Raw genomic sequence first — 12,716 nt, forward strand, 5'->3', positions numbered from 1 at the left:
TAGGTAACAAGCAGGAGCTGGATCAGCAGTGTAACAGCCAGGACGTGAGCTGACACCCAAATGGGATCCCTGCACTTAACAGGCAAGGGAGGGGGAGATTAGCCAATTGAGTCACTGTGCTGGGTCCCACCTGGTATCTATCAGAATTCAACAGGCTGAGCCCTATGGGTCAATGCGAATGTGTGATGGATACAAAGAAAATGCTCCAAGTTTATTTTAATTCTGTGCTGGGATCTGTGCAGTGGGTGTGGAGGACATGCAGGTGTGAAGAGAACTGTTCCATTGCAGGCAGGGCTGCAAGGAATTTCCCGCTGCATGGCAGGGTCCTGCGGATGTCTCTGCAACCACCTGAAGGCAGTTCCAGCTCCCTGCGCGTGGACACTGGAGCACCCCGTTGAGAATTCTATAATCTATTCAGCCATTGTTTGCTTCTGCAGAGTTGGTCTTTACTATCAATGTGAGCTTGGAAGTTGATGTTGCTGATAATGCCTTGCAGAAGGGCCTTTTACAATTCCTGCTGTCCCTGTCTCTGCTGCCCCCATTGACCATCCTTCTTTAGGTCCCTCCTTCTGTGATGCATTTCCTCCCTTAACTGATTCAAGATTAAGTTGTAGAATGAGGATTGTAGTAGGAATGTGTTATTGATATGCACCATCTATTGAGAACTTCCTGACCACAGGGTCGGATGGATAATATCCTGCTGTAAGGCGAAACAAACTGCAGAATTGCCCTTGGAAACATCCACTTGACCATGACGTAAACAGTCTGTGCCAGAGCTTGTGACTGCCTATGTATAAATAAAGGGGACAGCTTTCTTGCATTGTCCATTATGATCATGAAATTGTAGTGGTCTATTTCTTTTCTCTCTATGCCTACTCCACTCACCCTTCTCAAATTCTGAATTCAGCTGGAGCTGAACTCCGGGCAATTCTGATTCTATTTTAATTTTTCCATGGTGATGGGAAGACATGCTGCTGTTACGTTATACACTGAGTCAGTGCTATGTGAAGAGGGGAATTACAGCTCAGATTCAATCTGCTTGCCATTAAATAGCTCAGGACAGAGGAACAGCCCAGTGGGAAATAGTGAGTTCAGAGGAGGTCTGTGTCCACTCATTCATCTCACAAGAAACCCAAGTGTTCCTGGCTGTCTTCCCTCTGAGTGTGACAGTGAACTTCCTTCTTCACCCCACTCCCCAGATCCTCAAACAAAAGTGGAAGCAGAGATTTATTTTCATTGTTAAGGCAGATTCACAGAAAGAGACAGAAAGATCTTCCATCTGATGGTTCACTCTCCAAACGGCCACAATGGCCAAAGCTGAGCTGATCCAAAGCCAGGAGCTTCTTCTGGGTCTCCCACATGGGTGCAGGGTCCCAAGGCTTTGGGCCATCCTCCACTGCTATCCCAGGCCACAAGCAGGGAGCTGAATGGGAAGTGGAGCAGCCAGGACTAACCAGCAACCAGCTGGCTCTTACAGGTGGAGGATTACCCAACTAAACCGTTACACTGACCTTGGTGCTGATTCTTAAAAGACAGCAACATTGGGTTTTGATTCTTTTTTGGAGCTGAGAAGGGAGTTTGTGGGAAGGCCCATGATAGAGATGGCGTGGATTAAAGGGCAGAGCTGTGTTAGCTGGGTCCATGCAGTCTCCCATTACCCGGCAGTAGTAGCGGCCTTGGCCTTGGGCATGAAGGAGCAGAACAGAACGGGGTCCAGGGTGCAGCCTCCAGGCCAGGTCAGGAACCCTGTGGGGAGGAAGACAAAGTGAGCCTGGGCTGCTGACACTTCTTTCCCTAAGTCCCAGGAGAGAAAACCTGCAGTGAGAGACTGAGTCTCAACTTGATAGGAAAACAAAAAAGTTCTTCCTGTGCTGGCATTGTGGTGCTCAGGTTAAGACACTGCCATGCTGGATGGCTATCAGAGCGCTGGTTAGAGTGCCAGCTGCTGTGCTCTGCTGCCAGCCCAGCTCCCTGATAGTGTGTCTGTGAAGGCCGCGGAAGGCCCTGCCAACCACGTGGAGTTCAGGCTTCAGCTTGGCTTAGCCCCAGTGGTCGTGGCCACTTGGTGGGTAAACCTGAGGATAGAAGATTTCTCTCTCTCTCTGTCTCTCTTTGTCACCGTGTCTTTCAAATAAATAATGTGGGCTTCATTACTCCATGGAATAAATGAGTGTTTTTCCCCAGTGCCACCAAAGGACCCAGCTGGAAGGAGGGCCCAGGGTCCCAGCCCAGAGCAGCATCTACAGCTGCAGCCTCCGCAGCTTGGCTCCGCAGCAAGGGAGGAGTGTTACCTGGTTACCGGGATCCTCGCTGAACTGCAATGAAAGGGAGAAAGGAAGATATTGAAGCCACTTTATAGGGACATCATTGCTTCACCCCACCCTGCATCTCCCACTGCCTGTCATCGCACAGTCCCCTGGGTGACTTCAGGCAGTGGAGACTGTGTGATCAATTGTGCCAAGAACATGGCCTGGGGACTGCTCTCTCCCTAAGGGCCCCTTCCTCCACCAATGGCCATGGCTCCAGAACTCTGCACTTGGTTAACATGGAACATGGGTGAGGCAGCCAAGGGGCAGGTAAGCCTTGGTCCGCTCTCGGGCTGACTTACCTTTCTTACTCTTCCTGTGCATGAAGACGCCCACTGCGAGGAAGACGAGCCCCAGCACCAAGCCCCCGACTCCAGTGAGCATCTTGCTCCGGGCCAAGTCAGACTGTGCCTCTGCAAGAGTGGAGTCCAGGGTGAGCCTTGCCTCTCCCCGCTGTGGCCCTGCTCAGGTCCTGCCGGAGTTCCCGGGGGGACATCGTGGGGAAGGACCTCTAGGGACGGTGTTGGGGTGCAGAGGCGAAGATGCCACTTGAGATGCGCACATTCTATCATAGGGTGCTGGGTCTGTTTCCAATGTGGCTTCCCACTAAGGCACATCTTGGGGGTGACAGTGATGGTTCAAGTACTTGAGTCCCTGCCACCCACACAGGAGAACATGATTAGTTCCTGGCTCAGTTCAACCAGTCAGTGGGCATTTTCAGACATTTGGGAGGAGTGAACCTGTGGGTAGGAGATCTCTGTTTTGGCCTCTCTTTCTTCCCAATAGTAATTAAAACAAACAAACAAAAACAGGAAAGACCTGTTAGAGAAAAACAAAGAGGACCACCAGTTCTGGATCTTGGGCTTAGCAAAAAGGGGACAAATGCCAATTCTGCCAGTTGCCTCTCAAAGCAATGCCAAATAGGCTAAAAACTAAAGGAGCTGGGTCCAGTGTGGTAAGCTAATTCTCAGCACCATATGGGTGCGGTTCATGTTCCGGCTGCTCCACTTCCAATCCAGCTTCCTGCTAACGTGCCTGGGAAGGCAGTGGAAGATGACCCAATGCCCTGTGTGGGGGATCTGGAAGAAGCTCCTGGCTCCCAGGTATGGCTATTCGTGGCCACTTGGAGAGTGAACCAGTCGCTGAAAGATCTCTTTGTCTCTGCCTCTCTCTGTTAACTCTGAGTTAAAAAAAATTATACATAAAAAAGAAAAAAGCTGAAGGAAGAGAACAGTTGCCACATACGAGGGCAATCCAGGAAAATGCCCAATTCCTGGGATTTTCTGACAAAAGGGAAAAGCTGAATCCTCAGGATTCCCCCACACTGGGAGCAGGTGAGTCTCCTTTGCCCCGGGCTCAGGATTGGCCTCAGAATCTTGTACAGGGAAGCTACGGATCTGCGTATACCTTAGTGCATACACTCCTATGCCAAGAGCGCCTGCTCTTCAGAATGCCACTGAAGGTCACTCACTCCAGTCCACCATAATGGGGCTGTCCAGGCTGGGGTGCTCCACGTGGCAGGTGTACACGTCCCCCGCACGAGGGTTCATCTCCAGCATCACCAGGATCTGGAAGGTCCAGTCCCCATTCCGGATCAGGTTGGTGGACACCACCCCATCTGTTTCCTCCTGTCCGTTCAGGAACCACCGGACTTGAAGGTCTCCTGGGTAGAAATCTGTCACGTGGCAGATGAGCAGGTGTTGGTGCTGCGAGGACCCCTTCTTGGAGGGGGAGATGTTCACTTTAGGCTGGACTGGGAGTGGGAGTAAAGGAATGAGATGTGGGATTGTTATTACCTAGACCTTTTCACTAGGAAGTGCTTTCACATGTTTAAGATGCGTCATAAGAAGAAGTGTGGGAAAGGGATCAGTGGAAAGCACCAGAGCTCCACGTGGAGCGGACATGATCCTGAGCCTCATTGTAAAGCCTGGGAGTGCCGGGGCATGACAAGAGCAGCACTCTGTGAAACCTTCCCTCTGAGCTTCCAGTGACTTCTTGACTGTTTTTCTGCATCTGTGAAACCCTTCGCCCTCTCTCTCCTTTTGCTCTATGTTGATGTAAAGGATGCAAATTCACTCAAACCCTTTCATGATCTTCATCTGTAACAGGCAATGGTGTTTTCTCAGTCTGTCTTTCTAATGATTTTATAGCATCCAGCAAGTATGATGCTCACCGATTTTTAAGACAAGCTACATATTTTATGGCTTCCCTGCCTACAAAATTCCCCTATTTTCATGTTTACAGTAAACCTGGTCTGCTGAGCCTGCACCTGCTTGAGTAGCTGGAGTTTCAGAGCATTCCTCGGTCCCTCTTCTGCGAAATCCCTTCTGGCTTGTTGGACGTCCCTTCCCCCCCCGTGTGGAGCAGGTGCCTTCTGCACCTCTGTTTGCTGTCAGTTCCCCTCCTGTTGCCCACTTCCTGTGGTCTCCCCACACTTCCTGCAGTGTCCACTTTGGCTCCCTTCTCTGGGGAGGCCAGAAGACCCACTTGTGTCTAGAGGAGCACTTGTTTGGAGGAATTTCCCAAGTGGCTGTGCCTTAATAACTTGGCTCTGCCATTCCCCTGTCCCTCTTCCCAGAGAATGGTACTTGGGTCTGGTGAAGGCGCGTTTCTGAGCCACGTTTTCCTTAGTGACCTTCTCTCATACAGGTTCGTCCACATTCAGGTTCAGCCTCATCTACCTGAGGTGATCTGCTTTCAGGGACACCTTTTTACCTTGATGACTTTGTTAAATTCACACTTTGTCAGGCAGTTCAGCTCCTGCCTGTGTGTCATTGGTGAATTAGATTCAGTTTCTCCTTCTTATGGCTCCTAGGCTTCATGCAAACCAGGGGATGTGCCTGGAGGTCTATTTTAAATCCCAGAACTTTCCATGCTGACACCTGTCTGCAGCACACACCTGGCCTCCAGGGGGCGCTGGCGCCACGTCTAGCGATGCTGAGGTCTCCTGTCCCATCCAGCTCAAAACAGGCTTTTTGTTTGTTTGTTTGTTTGTTTTGAGGCCAGAGATGACTAAGCGCTGCCTTGTTGAATGCCCACTTCCACTCACTCACCTCTGGAATCCTGTAGGGTCTCCACACTGGAATTTTCGCAGCTCTCGCTCTCCCTGTCCCACGGTAAGTCATGCCCTAATGGTTATTCCTTATAAAACTGTAACATTGTTTTATTCCATTTCCAGCCCCCTTCCCTTCACATTTCACACCTTCTGCAAATACAGTGCTGATCTTATCATTTGCTTCAAAACCAAACCCCAAACTAAAACCTTCATGGTCTTGGTGACACTTTACTAGTCACACAGGGGGCTGATAAGAGTGTAGATTCCGGAATGCCCCACCTATGGACTATAACTCTCTGGGCAGTGATTCTGGAGGGATCTGTGCCTTAGAACCAACCCTGGGGCTGGTGCTGTGGCCTTGTGGGTTCCCATGGATGCCAATTTGAGTCCAGGCAGCTCCACTTTCCAATCCAGCTCCCTGCTAATGCACCAGGAAAAGCAGCAGAGCATGACTCAGGTCCTTGTTGGTGCACATATGTGGGAGATCTCGAAGAAGCTTCTGGCTCCTGACTTCAGACCAGCCCCACTCCAGCTGTTGAGGTCATCTGGGGAGCAAAAGAGCAAACGAAAGATCCCTGTCTCTGGCTCTCTCTCTCACCATAACACTGCCTTTCAACAGAATTCTTGGTTTATTTTTTTTTTTCCAAAAAGCTCTTTATGAGATCCTTTTCAGCAGAGCTAGCTGGAGACCCCACTGGTTTGGCAGATCAGCCCAGTGGGCATCCAGGGCTCTGTGGGATGGGGTCTCCACCTGTGCTGAAGGCCTGCCTTGGGCCCCTCCCTGATAGCCTCCCACCCTGTACATGCTGCCAGGAGGGAGCCAGCTCTTCCCACCCATCCTCTAACTCCTCTGACTCTGCCCACGTCTCTCCTCTCCTCCCTTCATCCTTGGACCTCCTGATAGAACAGCAGATTCAGCTCCCACTCCCCACACCAGCCGCGCAGTGTCCAAGGCCAGCTGCATGCCACCCGCACGAGAGGCCTAACGGGGCTTTACCCGCCCCCTTCCCAGCCCAAGCGGTCAGCGTCTGCTCTCCCTGGTTGCCGTGCCACACTCCAGCCTGTCTGCCTATCGCACAAGTCCCCGCCCAGGGTCTGCTGTGCCTCCATCACCCCTTCTGCTCTGCTTCTAGGAGGTCTCTGCCAGCTTTCCTCCCTGTCCCATTCTCTCTCAGCAACGCCTTGCTCCTCAGGATCCCACCTCTGCACCCTTTCCATCACACCCTGAATCCAGGTCCTGGGGGAGCTCACCACAGCTACCCTACTACTGCACACCCTCCATGACCCCCCTCACTCCCTGAGATATCCCAAATGGACGCAATCGAGGAGCTAAGTTGATTGGAAGCCAGGATCCAGGAGCCTTCTCCAGGTCTCCCACGCAGGCACAGGGTGTCAAGGCTTTGGGGCATCTTCTCTTGCTCGCCCAGGCTACAAGCAGGGAGCGAGATGGGAAGTGGAGCAGTCAGGACACGGACCAGCATCGGTAGGGGATGTTGGCATTGCAGGTGCTACTGCTGGCCCGCTGCAGTTTATTTTTATTGTTATTCTGTAGATGGGGGAGGTATCTGCTGCCCTTCACTGTCCACACTCCACTCTTGTAAGCCCCGTATATGTGTTTGGGGCACCCCCTCTCTCCTCCTCCCGAGCAGCCCGTTCAGGTCCTCAGCCTCGCCCTTCCGGACCCGCACCCGCCTCCACCCGGCCCTAGCCGCCAAGTGCCCTTCCCGCCCCTGAGACCGTCCCGTCGCTCCGGCCTGCCTGGCTGGCCCCACAGCTGCCCTCCCAGGCCCGCAGCCTCACCTCGGCGCTTCAGGGTGAAACCCTCGTCTAACTCGTAGTTGTGTCTGCACACGGTGTCCACCGAGGCCCGCCACTCCTCCAGGTATTGCCTGTTCCATAGCTCTGCGGTCCTCCGGCCGAGCTCGGTGACGGCGCGGAACTCCCCGAGTGCGCTGTCGAAACGCACATACTCCTCCCTGTTGTAGACGAATCTGTCCACCAGGCGCTGCGTCCCGTTCAAGGCGTAGCATTCAGATCGTCTCTGCCACACGTAGTTCTCTGCGGGGATGGAGGACCGCTGAACCGGGACCGCCCGCACCCCGGAGATCCCACAGCCTGATGCATCCGGCTCAGGTCTGCCGCCTGAAGCCCTGAACGCCCTTGCCTTCCAGACTGCGCCCAGTCTCTCTCCATTTCCCTGTCTCCCCCGAGAGAGAGAGAGAGAGAGCGAGAGAGAGAGAGAGAGAGAGAGAGAGAGAAGGAAGGGCTGCTGGGGAGGAGAGAGAGAGATTGAGAGAGAGAGAGGAGGGAGGGCTGCTGGGGAGGAGCAGGCAGGGCCTGGCGGTGGGCAGTGCTGACCCCCACTACTGCTGCCATTACAATGGCCTGAGTAAGGGGTTCATAGGCAGAGTTCAGTCCTAACTCCACCCTCACTGTACAGGGCCAGTGCCGAGGAGAGATTGCCTGTCATGGTCTCACGTGCCTTCCTCCTCTACAGCAGCTCTTGGCCCCAGCCCCTGAACCTGCCCCTTGGCTCCAAGCCCCCCTGGGCCCAGATCCCTTCTCCCTGTGACAGTCACCAGTCCCCCTGCAGCTGTAATTTTGATCTGTTCGTCCCTGTTCCTCCTCCTCATTTATAAATAAGGGTACATTTTTCATTCTAGAAAAAAATTTTTGAAATTTTTTTTAAAGATTTCTTATTTATTTTATTACAAAGTCAGATATATATACAGAGATGAGAGACAGAGAGGAAGATCTTCCGTCCGATGATTCACTCCCCAAGTGAGCCGCAACGGCCGGTGCTGTGCCGATCCGAAGCCGGGAACCTGGAACCTCTTCCAGTTCTCCCACGCGGGTGCAGGGTCCCAATGCATCGGGCCGTCCTCGACTGCTTTCCCAGGCCACAAGCAGGGAGCTGGATGGAAAGTGGAGCTGCCGGGATTAGAACCGGTGCCCATATGGGATCCCGGGGCATTCAAGGCGAGGACTTTAGCCGCTAGGCCACGCCACCGGGCCCTTGAAAATTTTTTGTTGGCATTTCAATTTTTAAATAGTATTTTCTGCAAAACAAGCATAGGTGAAGACTGGGTTGTTTGGTGAGTATTTAAAGCATTCATTTTTGTGTGATGAGAAATTTACACTGTGCAGCTCTTGAGCACTGATCTGATCTAAGTGAACTCACAACTCAGTGAGAACAGTGTTAAAGTGACATGCCATAAGGTATGGGTACAGGGTGACACTTCAATGGACACAAGCTGGAATGATCCGATCGGGGTAAATTTGTATCCATCATCTCAAACATTCTTCATTATTTTTATATTGAGAGTGTTCAGAAACCTACAAACTATTACAGTCAGTTGGGGGAGTGAACCAGTGGATAAAAGATCTTTCTATTTCTTTCTCTGTCTCTTTCTGTAACTCCACCTTTCAAATAAAATAAATAAATGTTTTAAAATGCAAGAGCATATAATGGCGGGAAGATGGTATGAAAAAGAATCATATTACACATATGGGTTCAAGTCCGCACACTACAATTTATTACTGTGTCATTCTGGACAAACAAACACACAGAAGACCAAAAAGCATACTAAGTCTCTGTTCCTGAAAGGTAAGATCTTAAACACCATTTACCTGGAAGAACTCTCTGGGGACAGAGTGAGTCAACATGCGTGAACTCTGCAGCCTTTGCCTGGCTCAGCTCACTGCAAGTTGGTCCCTTCTTTTCAGTTGCAAATTCTAAAGACCTTTACATGTAGAAGGGGCCATTTCAGGCCACCTGTCACTGGGAATCAGGGGAGGTGCCCTGGGCACCAGCCTCTTTTCGTTCTGTCTTGCCACCTCTGTCCCAGCTTAGTGATTTTACTTGGGATAGTGACAGGACAGAGGAGTAAGTCATGAAGCCCCAAGTGAACATGAGCTTTGGTAAGGGCCCAGCCATTGTGACAGGAGTGTGGTGAAAAGCTCCAGTGTGGAAACAGTGATCAAAAAGTCTGTCACTGTCCAGAGGATTCTGTCTCCATAGTCTGGTTCCTCTGAGCCCCGTGTACCTCCTCAAGTCATGCTCACTAGGGGTTGTCTCCACTAAACATTACTTTCCCTGCACATATCTAAGGCAAAGCCTGCCCTGTCACTGCTGGTGAGCAAAGAGCAGGTGAGCCCAGTTCTCTCATGGGGAAAGAAGGATTCTGGGCTATGGCAGGACCTGGGACAATGTTTTTCAGAATGGCTCTTTAAAAGGAAAGGCCTTTAGGATGCATTCTCCAAGTCAGACCCCAGGGAGTAGCCGCTTGGCTCTTACCTGGAGTTGCCCTGCCCTGGGCCGTGGGACTGAGCAGCACCATCAGTAACATGCCCAGGGAGGTGAAACTCAGGGACCTGCAGGACCTCATGGAGCTGGAGAAAGATGGTGAGATGGAGGAAGGAGCAGCTGGGGAATGAAGTGCCCGTCTGAAGTGTCAGAGCTGGTCTGGACCAAACTAGTTCCTTGTGATCTTAGGATTGGACAGACTCTGAGAAGAGAACCAATGGGCTGTGGGCTTGACATGAGTCATTGCTCACTGGGCAGAGAGTGTGGAAGCTCTGACCATCTAAAGAGTATGCTGCACCTGGGATGACAGAGGGAGGTCGCTGTCACTCACTTTAACCAGTGGAATAAGTCATCACACAGTTTGGGGAGATTATGCAGGTTTTGTTGTTGTTCGTTTTGTTCTGAAGGCAATCTCTTTACAATTTACTTATTTATTGGAAAGGTAGATTTGCAGAGAGAAGGAGATAGAGAGAAAGGTCTTCCATCCGCTGGCTCACTCCCCAAGTGGCCACAACAGCCAGAGCTGAGTTGGTCTGAAGCCAGGAGCCAGGAGCTTCTTTCGGGCTTCTAACATGGGTACAGGGTCCCAAGGCTCTGGGCCATCCTTTAATGCTTTTTCCAGGCCATAGGCAGGCAGCTGGATGAGAAGTGGAGCAGCTGAGATACCAACTGGTGCCCATATGGGATCCTGGTGCATGCAAGGCAAGGATTAGCCACTGGACCATTGCACCAGGCCCTGAGCACAAACTCAATTACTAGCATTCAGTTGGTTCACCTTTGGGGATTATCACTGCACCCTTCCTGCCATCTCTCACACCCCTGGATATAGTTTGGGGGTAGAGCAAGTACTGTGTTAGTATGTCAAGGACCATTCTATGGTATGAATCATAGAAGGATTAGAATACACATCACAGAACTCTGGGTGGGGCTGGTGTTGTAGAAACATGGATAAAGCTGCTGCCTGCAATACTGACATTCCATATGGGTACCAGTTCAAGTCCTGGCTGCTCCATCTCCAATTCAGCTCCCTGTTAATGTGCCTGGGAAGGCAGTGGAGGAATGATTATTTGTGGTACCCCTGTGCCCACATAGAAGAGCAGGAAGACACTCCTAGCTCCTGGCTTAGGACCTGCCTAGCTCTGGCTGCTATAGCCATTTTGAGAGTGAACTTCTTTCTGTTTAGAAAGAAAGAAGAAGGAAAGAAAGAAAAAGAAAGGAAGGAAGGAGGGAGGGAGGGGGGAAAAGAAGGAAGGAAATGAGAAGCAAAAATTCTCCAAGAATTTAAGCTGAGTCTTGTAGTCCGTCTGTCTTTCCTCTGAGCAAGGAGGGGTTTAGAATTAGCAGTCATCCACATCTCTTGCTCTCAGAGACCTGCAAGGACCCAGGGTCTTCCGCAGAACTGCCATCTGGGATGCCTGGGCTCGGTCCATCCTCAAACCTGGGTGAGTGGACATGCCAGCAACACTACCAAGTAAGGATGCAGCTCCAAGGAGAGTGCCATTTTTTTTTTTAACCTCAGTTCCTCATTTTCATCATGAGAAAGAAATCTACCTTTATAGTAATGCTCTTAAGGTCAAATGAGATCGAGATCTGAAATATCTTTAGAAAGTAATCCTTAAGAATAAAAATAAAGAGGCCCAAATAAATAGTAGTTTAAAGAGAAAAGAAGATTTCAGACATGGGGCTGGCACTGTGGCATGCAGGTTAAGCCACTGCCTGCCGGGGACCAGAGAACTGCCTAACAACAGGAGTGACTCCATTTTGTTATCTCCTCATTTTGTAATGGGCTTGTTGTGCAAGTTCCCACAACCTTTCACCTAGATTCTCAGTACAAGTTGTGTAAATGTATGGCCAAGATAAAGTTGTCATGGTGTTATATCCTCCCTGTCAGGCCCACATTCTGCTGTGGAAACCCCCACCCCATGCCTGCTGCCCCTTGCCTACTGCTTAAACACTGCTTGAGAAAAATAAAGTTTTTTTTTTTTTTTTAAGATTTATTTATTTTTATTACAAAGTGAGATATACAGAGAGGAGGAGAGACAGAGAGAAAGATCTTCCGTCCGATGATTCACTCCCCAAGTGACCACAACGGCCGGTGCTGCGCTGATCCGAAGCTGGGAGCCAGGAACCTCTTCAGAGTCTCCCACGCGGGTGCAGGGTCCCAAAGCTTTGGGCCGTCCTCGACTGCTTTCTCAGGCCACAAGCAGGGAGCTGGATGGAAGTGGAACGCCCATATGGGATCCTGGTGCGTTCAAGGTGAGGACTTTAGCCACTAGGCCACACCGCCGGGCCTGAGAAAATAAAGTTTTTGGAGCTTGATCGACATCCTGTCTTGCTCCCATTCTTTCGTGTCTCCTGTCCCCCAGTTGTCGGTTCTCTCCCCAGGACTCGGTTGAAGACTCCGCGACCCGGGGTAGCTGCCTTTGACACCTGACACTTCATGAGTGTCATTTTGAGTCATAGCTGCTCTGTCTCCAATCTCCTAATGCTTATGCCTTGGGAAAGCAGTGGAAGATGGCCCAGCTGCCTGGGCCCCTGCACCTATGTGGGATACATGGAAGAAGGTCCTGGTTCCTGACTTTCAACCCATCCAGCTCTGGCTGTTGCAACCATTTGGGGAGTGAACCAACAGGTGGAAGACCTCTCTGTCACTCTGCCTTTCAAATGAACAAATAAATCCTTTTTTTAAAAAAAATTCAGTCAGCTTCCCTATCAGCAAAACCTAAATAAGAAATTTGGGAGCTCAGATGCTCCACTTCCCATCCAGTTTCCTGCTTGTAGCCTGGGAAAGCAGTCAGTTGAAGATGGCCCAAAGCTTTGGGACCCTGCACCCATATAGAAGACCCAGAAGCTCCTTGTTTTGGATTGTTTCAGCTTTGGCCATTGTGACCATTTGGCAATGAACCAATGGATGGAAGATCTCTTTTTCTGTCTCTCTTTCTCTGTGTAGATCTGAACTGTCTTTCCAATAAAAGTAAATCTCTAAAAAAAAAAAAATAGAAATATAGATAATTCGAGTTATCTACAAATTTCCATAGAAGAATAAGTA

The 12,716-nt window shown here is 50.6% G+C and overlaps 1 protein-coding gene across 2 annotated transcripts; it reads right to left on the bottom strand.

Annotated features, from left to right (window-relative positions):
• Positions 1-1,214: 1,214 nt before the first annotated feature.
• On the bottom strand, positions 1,215-9,817 carry LOC101516124 (RLA class II histocompatibility antigen, DP beta chain-like). Of its 2 annotated transcripts, none has more exons than XM_058664768.1 (6): positions 9,659-9,817; positions 7,162-7,419; positions 3,778-3,981; positions 2,609-2,719; positions 2,292-2,315; positions 1,215-1,746 (listed from the first exon to the last, which is right to left on the bottom strand). In XM_058664768.1, the coding sequence occupies exons 1-5, from the start codon at positions 9,747-9,749 to the stop codon at positions 2,296-2,298; spliced, it is 684 nt and encodes a 227-aa protein (XP_058520751.1). In that variant the 5' UTR covers positions 9,750-9,817; the 3' UTR covers positions 1,215-1,746; positions 2,292-2,295. The 2 variants fall into 2 exon arrangements, with proteins under 2 accessions (XP_058520751.1, XP_058520741.1); XM_058664758.1 differs by having other exon boundaries at positions 3,778-4,059.
• Between the last annotated feature and the right edge of the window lie 2,899 nt (positions 9,818-12,716).

Source organism: Ochotona princeps, chromosome 1 (genome assembly GCF_030435755.1).
Source record: "Ochotona princeps isolate mOchPri1 chromosome 1, mOchPri1.hap1, whole genome shotgun sequence".
NCBI classification, from domain to species: Eukaryota; Metazoa; Chordata; class Mammalia; order Lagomorpha; family Ochotonidae; genus Ochotona; species Ochotona princeps.

Excerpts from the sequence above, each read along its gene's own strand:
- LOC101516124 (XM_058664758.1), bottom strand. The coding sequence starts at position 9,749 with ATGAGGTCCTGCAGGTCCCTGAGTTTCACCTCCCTGGGCATGTTACTG. Across the intron at positions 7,420-9,658 it reads CCAGGGCAGGGCAACTCCAG|AGAACTACGTGTGGCAGAGA; the intron begins GTAAGAGCCAAG and ends CCATCCCCGCAG. Across the intron at positions 2,316-2,608 it reads GCACAGGAAGAGTAAGAAAG|TTCAGCGAGGATCCCGGTAA; the intron begins GTAAGTCAGCCC and ends CTTTCATTGCAG.